A 14,621-nucleotide genomic window follows, 5' to 3' on the forward strand; every position below is an offset into this window, starting at 1 on the left:
GGACCATAGTAAAATGCGTCCCAGGGGCCAGAGCGGGCGACATTGAGACTCTTTCCTTTGTTTATGGCCCAGCTGGGGTATTGGCAACATAGGACTTGTTGTATGTGTTATTCCTCCTTCTGTCTGTCTTTATTGTCTGTTATGATGCTGGTCCGGTTGTATAGTGTTTTGACGACTGACAGTTTGTGTGCGGTGGGACATTCTGAAGTCCATAGGAGGTACTGGTCTGTATGAGTGGGTTTCCTGTAAGATGTGATTTTGATGCTGCCGTCTTCTTTGTGATGTATGTTCATATCCAGGAATGGTATGGTCTGGTTAGTTTCCTCTTCGTGTGTGAACTGTATATTGCCAGTGCTGTCTATTGCATTTAAGTGGGCAGTGAGTTCTTGTGAGTGGCCAGTCTTAATTATTTCTAGTATGTCGTCTACATACCGTTTCCAGAGTGTGGGTTTGATTTGGAGGGGTGCAGTCTGGATGGCTTTCATTTCTAGGTCCTCCATAAAAAACCCGCTCATGATAGCAGACAGCGGGTCTCCCATGGCAAAACCTTCCTTCTCTCTGTAAATGTATTGAATTGGAAATAAGTAGATTTGGCGACAAACTCGCCAAATCTACTTATTTCCGTTTTAGTCTTTCTGTAACTATGTGTAAAGTGATGTCTACGGGTGTTTTTGTGAATAATGATATTACGTCATGTGATATGAGCATTTTATCCTTCTCCACAGTTATGTTCTTGATTTCTTGTGCCAGTTGTTTTGAGTTCTTGCAGTGGTGTTTTGTTTCTCCGAGCATAGGTCTGATGATTTCTACTAGTGCTTTATTTCGTGATGTCAAACTCCTGTTCGTATATCTGTTTTAAATGTTTGTTATTTACCTCCTTCATGTTCTGATCCAGTGTGTGTTGTGTTGGGATTGAAGGTGTCCAGTTGCTTTTTTAATTCCGTGTTGATCATGTGAATTTTGTTAGCTTTTGTCCTTATCCGCTCTCTGATGAGGGCCTTTTTCACATTGTTTATGATATACTCTGCGTTTCTGGTTGGGATTGGGCTCTTGATGTTTAGGCTTGTCGGTGTTATTCCTTCCTCTTTGCATCTGAGATTGAATCTCAGGTGGTTCTTTTGGCGTGTGATCTTCTTTTCCAATCTCTCCAGGTGACGAAGGGCAACAACACCGTCATGTCCGTATCTTCCGCATAATAGTAACATATACAGAAGATGGATGAAGGAGTCCATAGAAATAAGGAGGCATGAGGGCAACACCAAGAAAAGGGACAAGGGGGCATACTTGCTCCCACACACCTGGGACACCATTCTCTGCCAGCGGCACCAGGGCGAGGAACGGACACAACCGGGTCGGGGGAACTTTATTTTGAAGTTTCAAACTGTTTTCATAAAACACGTCATACCCTGAAGAAAACAGCAGTTCTGAGGAAGCCTAAACTGTCAGCTTAAAAAAGGTAAGAAGACATCCTTACCTTACAACTAACTTGTCTGACTAGAAGAAACTTTAAGTTTCAAAATTGATAATAATAGCCTTAGTATTGCGTTTATCTCTCTATTAGATTCAATTGGTTTTAGTCAGCGTGTACATAAACCTACTCGCTGTTTTCATCACACCCTCGACCTTGTTTTGGCTTATGGTGTGGAAATCAATGACTTACTTTTTTATCAGAACATTATTTAATAACTTTTGAATTCATATTACAGGACTACTCACCTCTGGGCAAAAGTTTCTACACTAGATGTTTATCTGATAGTTCAGTAGAGGAAGCAATTTCACCTGCATTTAATTTAATGCCTCATCGGAATATTCAAGATTCCAGCACTAGTGTTAGTCTCTCTGAAATTGATCACCTTGTTGACAGTGTTGCAGGCTCACTACAAACAACACTCGACTTTGTTACTCCCTTAAAAAATAAGATAATGAAACAGAGGAAGTTAGCTCCGTTGTATAACTCACAATCCCGTGAATTAAAACAAGTAGCTTGAAAATTGGAAAGTAAATGGCGCTCTACTAAATTGGAGGAATCTTGCTTAGTTCGGCATGAAAGTCCAATCCTAGATTTCTTTTCAGCACTGTAGCCAGGCTGACAGAGAGCCACAGCTCCATTGAGCTATGTATTCATATAACCCTCAGTAGTAACAACTTCATGACCTTCTTTAATGACAAAATTATAACTATTAGAGACAAAATCAACTTGCTTGGCACCAATTTCTCTTCAAACCCAGGGACCTTAGAAACAACTGTACTGTATATTCTTGGACTGCTTTTCTACAGTTGACCTTAACAAATTAACCTCTACTATTTCAGCATCAAAGCCTTCTACTTGTCTCCTAGACTCTACTCCAACTAGGTTACTTAAAGAAGTGTTACCTTTAGTTAGAACTCCTGTATTAGATATGATTAACATGTCTTAATCAGCAGTCTTTTAAAGCAGCTGTAATTAAACCTCTTCTTAAAAAGCCCTGTCTTGATCCTGAGGTACTAGCCAAATATAGGCCTATATCTAACCTTCCTTTTCTCTCTAAGATCCTCGAGAAATTTGTTGCCAATCAGCAGTGTGACTTTTTACATCATATTAAGTTATTTGAGGGCTCCAGCCAATATTTAGAGCGAATCATAGCACTGAGACAGCACTGGTAAAAATGACTAACGACCTTCTAATAGCCTCAGACAAAGGACTTGTCTCTGTACTTGTTTTACTAGATCTTAGTGCAGCCTTCGACACTACTGACCATCGCATCCTGCTACAGAAACTGGAGCATCTAATTGGCATTAAGGGAACCGCATTAAACTGGTTTAAGTCGTATTTATCAGATATATCTCAGTTTGTACATGTTATCGACAAATCCTCCATGCACACTAAAGTTAGTCACAGAGTTCCACAGGGTTCTGTCCTTGGACTGATTCTATTCACCTTATATATGCTTCCCTTAGGAAATATTATAAGGAAGCACTCCACAAATTTTCATTGTTATGCTGATGATACACAAATATATTTGTCGATCAAACCAGAAGAAACCGATCAGTTAAAACTGAAGTTATTGTACTTGGCCCCAAAGGCCTCCGAAACTCAATAGCTAAAGATTTTGTGCTCCAGCACCACAGTAAGGAGCTGGATGTTATTTTTGATCAGGATATGTCCTTCAATTCTCACATAAAACTAATGACAAGGACTGCATATTTTCACCTGTATATTATTGCGAAAATTAGGAACATTGTGTCTCAGAAAGATGCAGAAAAACCAATAAGTCTCTTAAGAGTCTCCAGTTGGTCCAAAATGCTGCAGCTCTAGTACTAAATAAAACAAATCGAAAAGAACATATTCTATATTAACTTCTTTGCACTGACTACTTGTAAAATTTAGACTAGAATTTTAAATCCTTCTCCTTACCTAAAAAGCTCTTATTGGTCAGGCTCCATCGTATCTTAAAGAGCTCATAGTACTGTATTACCCGACTAGATCGCTGCGCTCTGAGAATGCAGGGCTACGTGTCATTCCTAGAGTCTCCAAAAGTAGAATGGGAGGCAGAGCCATTCAGCTACCAAGCTCCTCTCCTGTGGAACCAACTCCCAAGTGTTATTTGGGAGGCAGACACTGTCCCCATATTTAAGAGTAAACTTAATACTTTCCTTTATGTTAAAGCTTACAGCTAGGGCTTACGAGCCATTAGCAATGTTGTTATTTTTAAGCTGATTTTGTTCTGCTGAATGATGCTGCTATAGGCCTAGTCTGCCAGGGGATAATACTTTTACTGATACTCTGACTTTCTCTCCTCTCTGTCTGTATTATTCATGTCTCATCAATGCATGTTACTAAGTCAACTTCTTCCCCGGAGTTGTTTGTGCTTAGTCGTCTCGCAGGTCTATGCTGATCGTGCCTGCTGCCGTGGTCCTGCATGACGCTTCCTGCTACTATTATAACTATTAGTCATATATACTATCACTAGTCTTATAAACTATGGAATTTGTAGCCATAGAGGCACCATCTGTTGAATGTCTCGCTGTGTCGTAGCTGCTGTTGCCGCTGCTCATCATTTATCATGTTTGCCACCATAATTATTATCATTTTCATATTCTATCACCTTAGCTGTGCTTGTTTCTACTATTCTGCTGTATTAACTGCCATAACATATATGTCATATTCACATTGCTATATATATTATTATAGTTACTGGAAGTGTGTCTGTCTTTGTCTCTCTCTGTCCATCTTTTCTCTCTCTCTCGCTCCTTTTCATCCTCCCCAACCGGTCAAGACCGATGTCTGTCCTCCATAGAGCTGGGTCTGTCCAACGTGCCTGCCTGTTATAGGATAGGTTTGTCACCATACTCTACGGGGGAATTGTTGGGTCTATGTAAATCATAAATAAGTCATAGAGTGTGGTCTATACCTACTCTGTAACGTGTCCTGAGATAACTTTTGTCATGATTTGGCACTATAAAGAAAATTCAATTGAATTGAATTGAATATCTTGAGTTTTGTTGATGCAATCCACTTCACACTTAGTGGGTGTATTGCCTGGCACCCATAGATGTGCAGTGTTGACGTTGGTGCTATTTGGGCATGTGACATACTCTACAGACCAGAGCATGACTTCATCTGACAGAAATTGGTGGTTCCAAATATTAAAGCAGGTCATGAACCACTCAACTGCTTCAGTCTTGCTCTGAATTGATGTCTGAATCAGTAGAATTTAGAGGTTTCCAAATATAGCTTCATGAACCCTTAGTTGTATTTGATAACCATGCTAGATCAATCTTCTTGTTATAAGAAGAAGCAGAGGTGGGACCAACTCATTGTTTTGCAAGGCATGAGTAAGTCTCAAGTCTTTGCCCTCAAGTCCAAAGTCAAGTCCCAAGTCAAGACAGGCAAGTCCCAAGTCAAGTCTCAAGTCAAGACTGACAAGTCTCAAATGTAGTGCCAAGTCCTGCAGTTTGAGCTTTGAGTCCATTCGAGACATTTTAACCACAGAGTAATAATATATTTACCCAGATCATGTATGCTTTTAAAAACTGTATTTATTTATTTATTAAAACATTTTGCAATTGAAATTGCATTCATTTTTAACATTTGACTGATATTTTGCAAGAATATTCTTTAAACCACTCCTCTACAGAATAAGCACATTTGAAAAAAACAAAAGCAACTGTAAATATTTGTACAAAAGTGCTAACATTGTTTTCCCATGGCATATTGCATTTTAACTAGTTCCACAGCAGTTTCTTTCCTTTCCTGTACTTACCTCATCTTATAGTGTATGTGTATGCGTATGTGTGCGTGTGCGTGTGCGTGTGCGTGTGTGCGTGTGCATGTGCGTGTGTGCGTGTGTGTTTGTGTTCATGTTAGAAACATAATAAATACATGAACATAACAACGTTCATGTAACCCTAATGAACATGAATGCTTTTTATATGTCAGGGCCCTACGCTCCATTGCATTTGCAAAAAAAAAAACAGGCAGGCACTGCCAAGACAATGATGGCCACTCGGAACAGTGAAGGAAGAGTCTTCATGTTCAATGCCAAGAACAAAATGGCGTTCTGTCCATCGGCTATGTCAATGTAGTGACTTAGCTGAAGTGCTGGATTTGTCCCAACATCCTTCTTCTGCCTCTCATGGTATGAGATGGTATTTCTCTAAGGTCATTTTGCTCTTCTTCATCAACAAGAGGCACAGGTTGCTCAGTCTTTGTAGCATCTTGGAGGATCAATTCTGACAAAACATGTTAAAACAATAGCAGAAAGAAAAGAGCCCTTATTACCATTTGTGTTGGTGATGCAGTGAGTTAGAGTTAAATACTTCAATATTGTTGCAGTCAATAAGATTAGAGTCTGAGTGAAAACGTTACATTAGACTCAGTAAAATTTACCTTTTAACTCATTGTGCCACCTCTGCCTTGACATCACAATTGACCAGCACTAGGGCTCCACCTACAACAGAGAAAAGGCTGGATCCAAGGCAGCTGCTTTGAGGTAAACTGGATCTGAAAAGGGTTCAGTGATCCCATCTTGTGTCCTGGCCATTTTCACATTGATGAAGATTCCAAGAAATCTTTTGTTCAGGGATGCCTGGAGACTTCTGACCAGGCCGCTCAGGAAACAGACTTTAGGATGGAATGGATGGAACAACAGCACTGACTGTGATGACCTTCTCCCCCTGTGTCAAATCAGTTGCTTCTCTGAATGGTTTCAAGATGTCAACCAACTCCTTCAACAGATTCCACTCCTGTGCTGTGAATGACAACTCCCTGTGCCCCGCCTTTTCTAGAACAGAATGGAGCTTCACTTGCCTCAGTGTTGAGTTCCATCTTGGGTTGACTGCAGCAGGGATGCCTTTCTGTTCCCCAAATTCAGCATCAAACACATCTTTGTGTGTGTGGGATCAGTGAGCTGAGTTTTGATAACTTTAAAAAGAGAAGGAGATATTACTTTTGTTCCTTTCAAACCGTCTCCCACCACCAGCTGAAGAGTATCTGCAAAACACTGCAAACACTGTTTTTTGCCATTGCAACATTTACTGTTTCTTGATCTTCCAGGGTTAAATCAGACCAGAGCTCCGGGTCATCAAGATGATCTCTGTCATCGTCATCCTCTTGTTCACTGGGGAAGCACACAGTGAATGCTTTTCGCATGTTGGCAGCATTGTCAGTAACAATGTAGTCCAGTTTATCTTTAATGTTATATTCATCACATATTGCCTCAAATTGGTCACATATTCTTTCAGCTGTGTGAGCCTTTGAAGTGCTCACTGGAATAGAGATTGGACTTTAGCTGCATCCTCTCTGCCTCTTTCTCTATCCAGTGCACTGTGACACCGAAGAATCCCCTCATCTTTCGGTCAGACCAAATGTCCACTGTGACAGAAACATAGTCAGTGTTGCTCAATTAGGTATTTGATTTTGAATGTCTCTCTTCAGCGAGGTTCTCTGTTTTTGATGTCAGTGTTCTGCCACACACCAGGCTTGTCAAAAACTGTTGTTTTCCACAAAAGACGGGAAAGTTGCAATCAATAATCAAGTCGGACAGTATTGCATTGGTGATAGCTCTCTGCTGTGGATGACTCATGCTGTAATGCCCGACAAGATTATCCAGGAACTGGGAGATTGAAGGCTGTTGTGGTTAATTTGTGATGCTTTTGTTCATCTGGTATTCTTCAAATCTGTAAGAGGTAAGCATAATAAACATATGTCAGAAAATCCACAAATGAATTTCATTGAAATGACTCTTTATTACTCATTTTATTCATCAATCTTAACATTGTGTTATGAAATGTTTTGTGTTTTGTATGTGTGTGTGTTTGTGTTTGTGTGTGTGTGTGTGTGTTACAGGTGCTGCTGTAGTAGATGGCAGCACTGGACATGTGTTGTAAAACTTATTCGGGGTTGGAGGGATATTTCGGGATTTGTGAAGGTTAGGTTGTATCAGGAACTACGCACAAAAGCTGGCAGTCAACACACTCAATACAGAGAAGCACACAGGCTACCAGCACATGACTTAGGCTTTACATTGTTGTGCACGGGGTCAGCAGCTAAATGTATTTAAGCTACATAAGATAAGGTAAACTCAATAAAAATTCATGTCGGTTTAATATATAGCTATATAAAGAATGTTAATTTTTTTCATGTTTTTGTCAATGGACTCTGGTTTGCTGGAGAATGAGAACAACGAGCAGTATAACATTGTTTTTCCTGTCAGAAAAGTCAGCCTGACAGCTAGCTAAAATGGTACATATATTCTAAATATAGTGTACATTTAAACTGACCTTGATCTTTTTGTAGGTGGCTAAAATACATGTTGCTGCTGACCACTGTCTACTGTGTGTGATACATTGACTAACATTATGTACCTCATACAACCCTGCTTAAAAAATCACTTCACAAAAGTATGAATAATAGAGTAAACTGGCAGTGGACGCAACAGATTACTGTTTTTGCAATGTAACGTTAACAGTGAGTTTACAGCCTCAGCGATTTAACTTCACAGCAAAGAAAAGTTGCTGAGCCAAAAAACATTAGTTTACAGGCAAAACTTACCGTTCTTTGTGCAACTTCAAATTTGGAACGATGTTGGAAGTTGTTGCGTCTCCATCTGTAATCTTCGACCTGCATATTATGCATACTGCAATTGATTTATGTTGACCACCTCGTAGTTTTTATACCCGAATGATATGATCTTTAGTATAATTTTTTTCCAAATGGTGCGTTGTTTGACAGTTCTGCTTCATTGGTTGACCTGCAACATGGGTCTAATTTGATTGGATTTAGTGCCGTCAGCACATACACGCAGGCACATACATATACACAATAAAAGCCACACAGCTGTCCTTAATTAGACCTAGACTTCTTTTTATTGATTACTTTGGGATGACTCCTGCAAGGAAATTTAATTTCTAGTAGCTTACAAAGACACAAGGGAGGTATAAAAAAATATACAGTATAAGATAACCAATAAACTCTTAGTCAATTATATGAGGTAGATGTTAGAATACAGATAAAATAAAATTCACAGAAAATCAAATCAGATAAGTTAAATGTAGAGGAAATGTATAAGAAAAAAATATGTATGACTGTATATGACAGAAAAGAGCAGTAAGATTAAATTATTGCACTTAAGTGGTGGATAAAGTTATTGCAAAAAGAAAATAAAATAATTGTCCAGGTATCTAAGAGTAGATTATTAATTGCACAGTGAGTGAATTGAATTGTCTTTATTGTCATTGTACCAGTACAACGAATTTAACAGTACAAACCCCTAAAGTGCAGAAATAATTTAACATTAAAAAGCATCAAAAACAAAAGGCTAGACCTTTAAAAGACACATTTAAAACGACAAGCTTACACACCAACACGCACAAGCACACGCACACCGTAGCAGCTTAAGGAGACAAAACAAAAAACAGTAGATTGCAGAGACCCTGAGCATCATGTACCATCAGAGGTAAAGGTATTTGCGGTGTTCAGCACTGTTATAGCTTTCGGATAAAAACTGAAACGTCTGCCCTCGGGACGAATCCCTTAGAATGATTTTAGCCCTACTAAGACAGCGAGAGCTGTATAGTTCTTCAAGGGTGGGGAGTGAGCAACCACACACACATGCAGTAAGTCAGGATGCTTTCTATTGAGCAATGATAGAATGACACCAAAAGTTTCTGAGTCAGATTGTTATTCTTGAGAACTCTCAGGAAGTACAGTCTCTGCTGTGCTTTCTTGATGGTGGTTGTGGTGTTAATGTTCCAAGTTAAGTCCTCCTGTATGTGCACACCGAGAAACCGGAAATCCGTTTCCCCCTGATGAATAGGGGTTGAGTGTCAGTTTTGGCTTTAAGTCTATGACCAGCTCCTTGGTGTTCAGGTGTTCAGGACAAGGTTATTGTCTGAACACCACATTGAGCAGCTGTCAATGTGGTAAGCCGACTCATCTCCCCCAGAGATGAGCCCCACAACTGTGGTACCATCAGCAAACTTGATGATGGCGTTGCTGGAGTGTGTGGGGGTGCAGTCATGTGTGTAGAGGGTGTAGAGTAGGGGGCCCAGCATACAGCCCTGAGGCGAGCAGATGTTTAGGTTAAGGGCTGTGGAGATGTGGGGGCCAACCTTCACCTTCTGGGAGCGGTCTGACAGGAAGTCCTTGATCCAAAGGCAGACAGAGTTGGATATTCCCAGTTCTAAAAATTTGGTCATTAGTCTGTTTGGGAGTATGGCGTTAAATGCTGAATGCCTCGGCTTAATTTGTGGTCTTTTCCCACCCCACAGAAAATGTTTTATTACATCATCCAGTTGTCTAAAAGGATGGTATCCTAATTGGTAGCATCATTGCCACATAGCTGAACTGTGGCGCAACTATCATTTTTATAACATTAATTTTCCCCCACAATGTTAGTTTTAATTTTTCCCACTTATCAAGGTTTGTTTTTATCTACTGAAGTAGAGGGTTAAAGTTTAGCGCCACGATTTTGTCCATATCCTCAGAGTTTGATGCCAAGATACTTCATACCCTGTCTCGTACCCACCTAAAATTAAACTTTTCCACCATAGATAAAAATACATGTCTTGGAGAGACAGATAGAGACAGCTTCAGTTGATGGAGTACCCCGAAAATTCTGAAAAGGATTTTATAGTGTCCATCAGATGTGGTAAAGAAGTTAAAGGCTCAGACACTACTGCTTAAATATCATCAGCATATAATAATTATTTATGTTCATTATTTCCTCCCCTTACTCCTCTTATTCCAGTGTGGGCTCTCACAGACACTGCTAGAACCTCTAAAAAGATGATAAACAATAATGGGCTCAGTGAGCATCCCTGTGGAGTTCCTCGGGTCAGATTAAAGAAGTGGGAGATTATTCCATTTGTCATCCCAGCTGCTTTAGGATCTTTATAAAGCATCTTTATCCATTTAACGAAGTTAGGGCTGAAGCCGAAATGAGATAGGGTGGAGAACAGAAACTGCCACTCCACCCTATCGAAAGTCTTCTCTGCGTTTAAAGAAATAGCAGTTATAGGAGTATTTTGGGATTGACTCAGCCACATCAAGTGTAACAGGAGTCTGACATTATCAGTTAAAGTTCTTTTTTTCATGACACCAACCTGATTGGGGTGGATGATTCTCTAATTGTAAATGTGTCGCTAATTTTTTTGTAAGAATCTTACAGTCAAGGTTAAGCAGACTTATAGGTCTGAAATTGGAGGGATCTGCAGCATCTTTACCTGTTTTGGGGATTACCGCTTCATTAAAAGTTGGAGCTATACAACCCTTATAAAACATCTCCTGATCTCTGTAATACTGGCACAACCGTATCTATAAAGGCTTTATAATATTCCACTGGGAGTCTGTAATAACCCGGCGACCTCCCATTTTTTCCCTTATTTCACCTTCAGTTATTGGTAATTCCAATTCATCTGCCTCCTGAGGTGAGAGCTTAGGTACATCTATATTAAGGAGAAACTGTTCTATATCTTCCTGTGAGGCATTTGGAGATAAAAAAAAAAGATGTGTATAACTTCTCATAATACTGTTGGAATATTCTATTTTTATCTGTAGCAGCAAAAAAATGTTCATCCCCCTGCCTTATAACTGGTATGGTATTAGCAAAGATTTTTTCCTTTAACTGTCTTGCTAATAAGCTAGTAAGGCCTCTCTCTCCTTAGTCATGGGGGGAGGTCTAAATAAGCTCCTATCCGGTACTGGGTCCATAACTTCATTACAATTCTCAGCTAGAAAAATTTCCCCCTCAGTGTCTCCTAGTATTTTATTTACATTGTGGAAAAAATTGGGATCTCCCTTATTAGGAGTGTATATGTTGCATAATACAAGAGGCACTCCCTCGACCACTGCTTCAACACAGATAATCCTTCCCTCTGCATCTTTAGTTTATTTTAGCAGAATGAAACTTATGTTTTTGTGATCCAAAATCAGAACCCCATTATGTCTGCTTGAGAATGAGCTATGGAATATATATCCCACCCATCCCACTTTAAATTTCTCAGCTTCCAAACCTTGCATGTGGGTTTCCTGTATTAGAACAATGTCTGCCTGATTATTTTTTTTAAATGATAGTATCTTCCTCCTTTTAAATAGGACTACTGCATCCATTTAGGAAATAAACTTAACTGATCTACTAGTCATGTCTTTCTTTCCCTTTTAGATAAAAGATAAATAATAGTATCGATAATAAAAACAAAATAAAAAAAGAAAGAGAGAAGGAAAATAACATAGATACTCTATGCTTTGAATGTCTGACTGCAACCATTTGTAGTGGAGAATGTTATTATTTTTAGTTCCATAACAATCACTGTACCTGCCTGTTTTTGAACAGACAACAAGACAAACTGAACTTGCACACGAATGTGAAACAAAACGTGTCCGGCTTCTATAATGCACCGCAGTTGTTTGTTTGATAGACGAGACGTCAGATGCAACGCTCTGCAGCGTGTCATTCATCTTAGAAATTTCGACAAACAGTTTTTCAAAACTCCCCGACAAAGGAGCATCAGCAGCGGCAGCGTGGTCATCCTTTGTACCTGGTCGTAGCCGGGTGGACATGAGAGAAGAATTATCAAAGTATTTCGACGTGGTCATATCTTCGAAGCCTTTTCTTTACCCAAGTATTCAGTTTTATATTTTCTATAGTTTTATATTTAACTTGTATGTAATGTGTTAAGTTGGCAAAAAAGACTGCTGCACCAGAAGTGTCAGTACAATTTTATTTTGTACATGTGTGCATTTCCTGAGATTGGCGCTCCTCAGAGTGACAGCTGCAACCAGACGCCTCTCAAGAGGACAAGACAAACTAAAACCATATTTTTTGGACCTGCCTAAGGTGCAATTGTTTTTGCAATTGTAAATGTACGCGCAGCAGATTCTTGGGTTGCAAATCCTATTTACATCCATAATACACATAACAGGAAGTGAAAGATACTTACTGAAAGTATTCACAGTAGCAGCAAAAAAAGAAATAACTTATAAATGGATACATTCCAACCCTCCTTCAGAAGAAATGTGGCTCTCAATATCAAAGAAATTAATGAGATGGAGAGATTGACCTTATTATTAAGACTGAGAAATGACTTATACATTACAAGATGGACAAAATGGATATCATTTGTCTGAATAAATAACACAATCTGTGGTTTGCCCCACCCACTCATATTGCTTAAAGCAGAGCTGTCCAGTCCTGCTCCTGGTGCTACTGGCCTGAATGTTTTAGGTTTCTCCCTGCTGTAAGGCTCCGTTCACACTGCAGTTCCAAGTGAACTGAGTCTGGTTTTCCCCCTCATATGTGACCCATATCAGATTTGCTTTTGACAGTGTGAACAGTCACAGTCACACTGAATCTGACATTTTCCGATCAGAATTAGGCCACTTTTAAATGTGTTACTGAATCGGACACATATTAGATTTTTTTTTTAAGGCAAGAGCAATCTGAACAGCCAGGTCACATTTAATGTGACTTTGACGTCATTCTCACCCGCACTGCCCTGTTTTGGAATTGAATGACAAATAAATAGGGATGAGCGAGTAAAGCATTATCTGTAACTGTAACAGTTTACCATATGAATTAACCCCGAAGTGGGTCGAGTTGTCCTGAAATGGCCAGGGCTTGAACCAGAATGGAATTTTAAGCATGCAATTGATATGGGTTGATCAGAAATGGTTCTATTAATTGCCGATTAGAAAACTATTTCCAGGACAGCATCAGCATTGAGCTTCAGATCAATGGTTATGATCACGACAGCAAACAAACTTATTTACAGAACAAGTTTACAACACGAACATGAATACAACACATGAATGTAATGAACAAGAGTTTTCACACTCAACATAACTTTCTTTTTTTTACTTTTCATTTTTTTATGAGCAGTGTGATTTTTAATTTTGTGTGTGTGAGAGATTGAGAGAGCGAGAGAGAGAGAGAGAGAGAGAACAGCTGACGGTTTAAAAAAAAACACACACACACACACACACACACACTTGTGTATAGGTGCCAAGGGCCTTCAGGTAAAACAAACCTGAAGCTGAAGAAACTTAAAAGTTAAAGGAAGGGAGGGGGACACAGCAGCAGAGCGGCGCTGTGACAAACATATGAAGTGAATCACAAGGCAGACAAAGTCCACTAATGAGGATTTTAATTCAATCCAAGAACAGATATTGAAGCGTATTACTCGTAATATCAATTGTACTCAGCAAAAGTGTGTTATCTGAGTATCCGGCTCATCTCTACAAATAAAGTTGACAGCAAAAAAAAAAGTGTGCCACAGGAGGGAGCCAGGAACAGAATAAAAAAAAACATGGAGGACAGCAGTGAAGCAGGCGGCCAGTGGAGGGAGAGGGAAGTTTTAGCCCTATTCACAGCAGGCACTATCTGATGCTAGCTATGATAGTTATCAATACAGAGTAAAAAAGTGCCAAAAGTTATGTGAGCATTTAACCTTACCTTTGCTCTGCTGAGTGCCAGTGTACTCGGGTGGTAGAAGGAGCCCCGTAGCATAAGTGTGGACCAGTCCTGCCTGGTGTCAGCCCCTGTTCCTCCTATTCCAGCGAAAGGTCCTGACACTCTCATTCCAGTTTCTGTTTCATTTCCCAAGATGGCTACTGACCCTGACTGAGACACAGTTGCAAGCTGCTGGGTGTCAGGAATGCAGGATAACTGCTCTTTAGGGTTTTTGCTCACTAAAAAACGATAAAAGGAAACAATTGTTTGTTGAAAAAAAATAATAACTATATTCATATAAAAATAAATACATGATGGCATAACTTGGATTATGACAGCTGAAATTGTATCTAAAGATACTTATGATTCTTACCCACTATATTATCTTCTTTCCACTCAAGTTGCTCTGGCTCTTTCCATTGCCATGCTCCACATGTGCTGCGCTTCTTTTTCACAAGGAAAGACCTCGGCATCCTTTGAATTCTCTCTATCTTAATCCTCTTTTTCTTCTACCTCTGTTGATCTGTCTTTTTGCTCACCCTCAACCCCTGATCCTTGCAGCCACACTGCTTTTAGTGTAATGGATCAACCTTACATCTAACCCTCACCAATAGACAACCTGCAGGTACAGTATCCCAGCAGAATCACAGCACTCATTTCCATAACGCACTCAGGAAAGAGTGTTGAAGGTTG

At 39.6% G+C, this 14,621-nt stretch overlaps 1 protein-coding gene across 1 annotated transcript in view; it reads right to left on the reverse strand.

Annotated features, from left to right (window-relative positions):
- The window catches only part of LOC310956354 (putative transcription factor ovo-like protein 3), a gene marked incomplete at both ends in the record, with an annotated part of 30,134 nt that extends 15,733 nt beyond the window's left edge, over positions 1 to 14,401 (reverse strand). Inside the window, 2 exons of the mRNA XM_083926551.1 lie at positions 13,932 to 14,167; positions 14,302 to 14,401. Coding sequence (XP_083782677.1) covers positions 13,932 to 14,167; positions 14,302 to 14,401 — 336 coding nt within the window. The remainder of the gene's footprint in view (positions 1 to 13,931; positions 14,168 to 14,301) is intronic.
- Between the last annotated feature and the right edge of the window lie 220 nt (positions 14,402 to 14,621).

This window comes from Echiichthys vipera (genome assembly GCF_963691815.1).
Source record: "Echiichthys vipera genome assembly, chromosome: 14".
In the NCBI taxonomy this organism is placed as follows: domain Eukaryota; kingdom Metazoa; phylum Chordata; class Actinopteri; order Perciformes; family Trachinidae; genus Echiichthys; species Echiichthys vipera.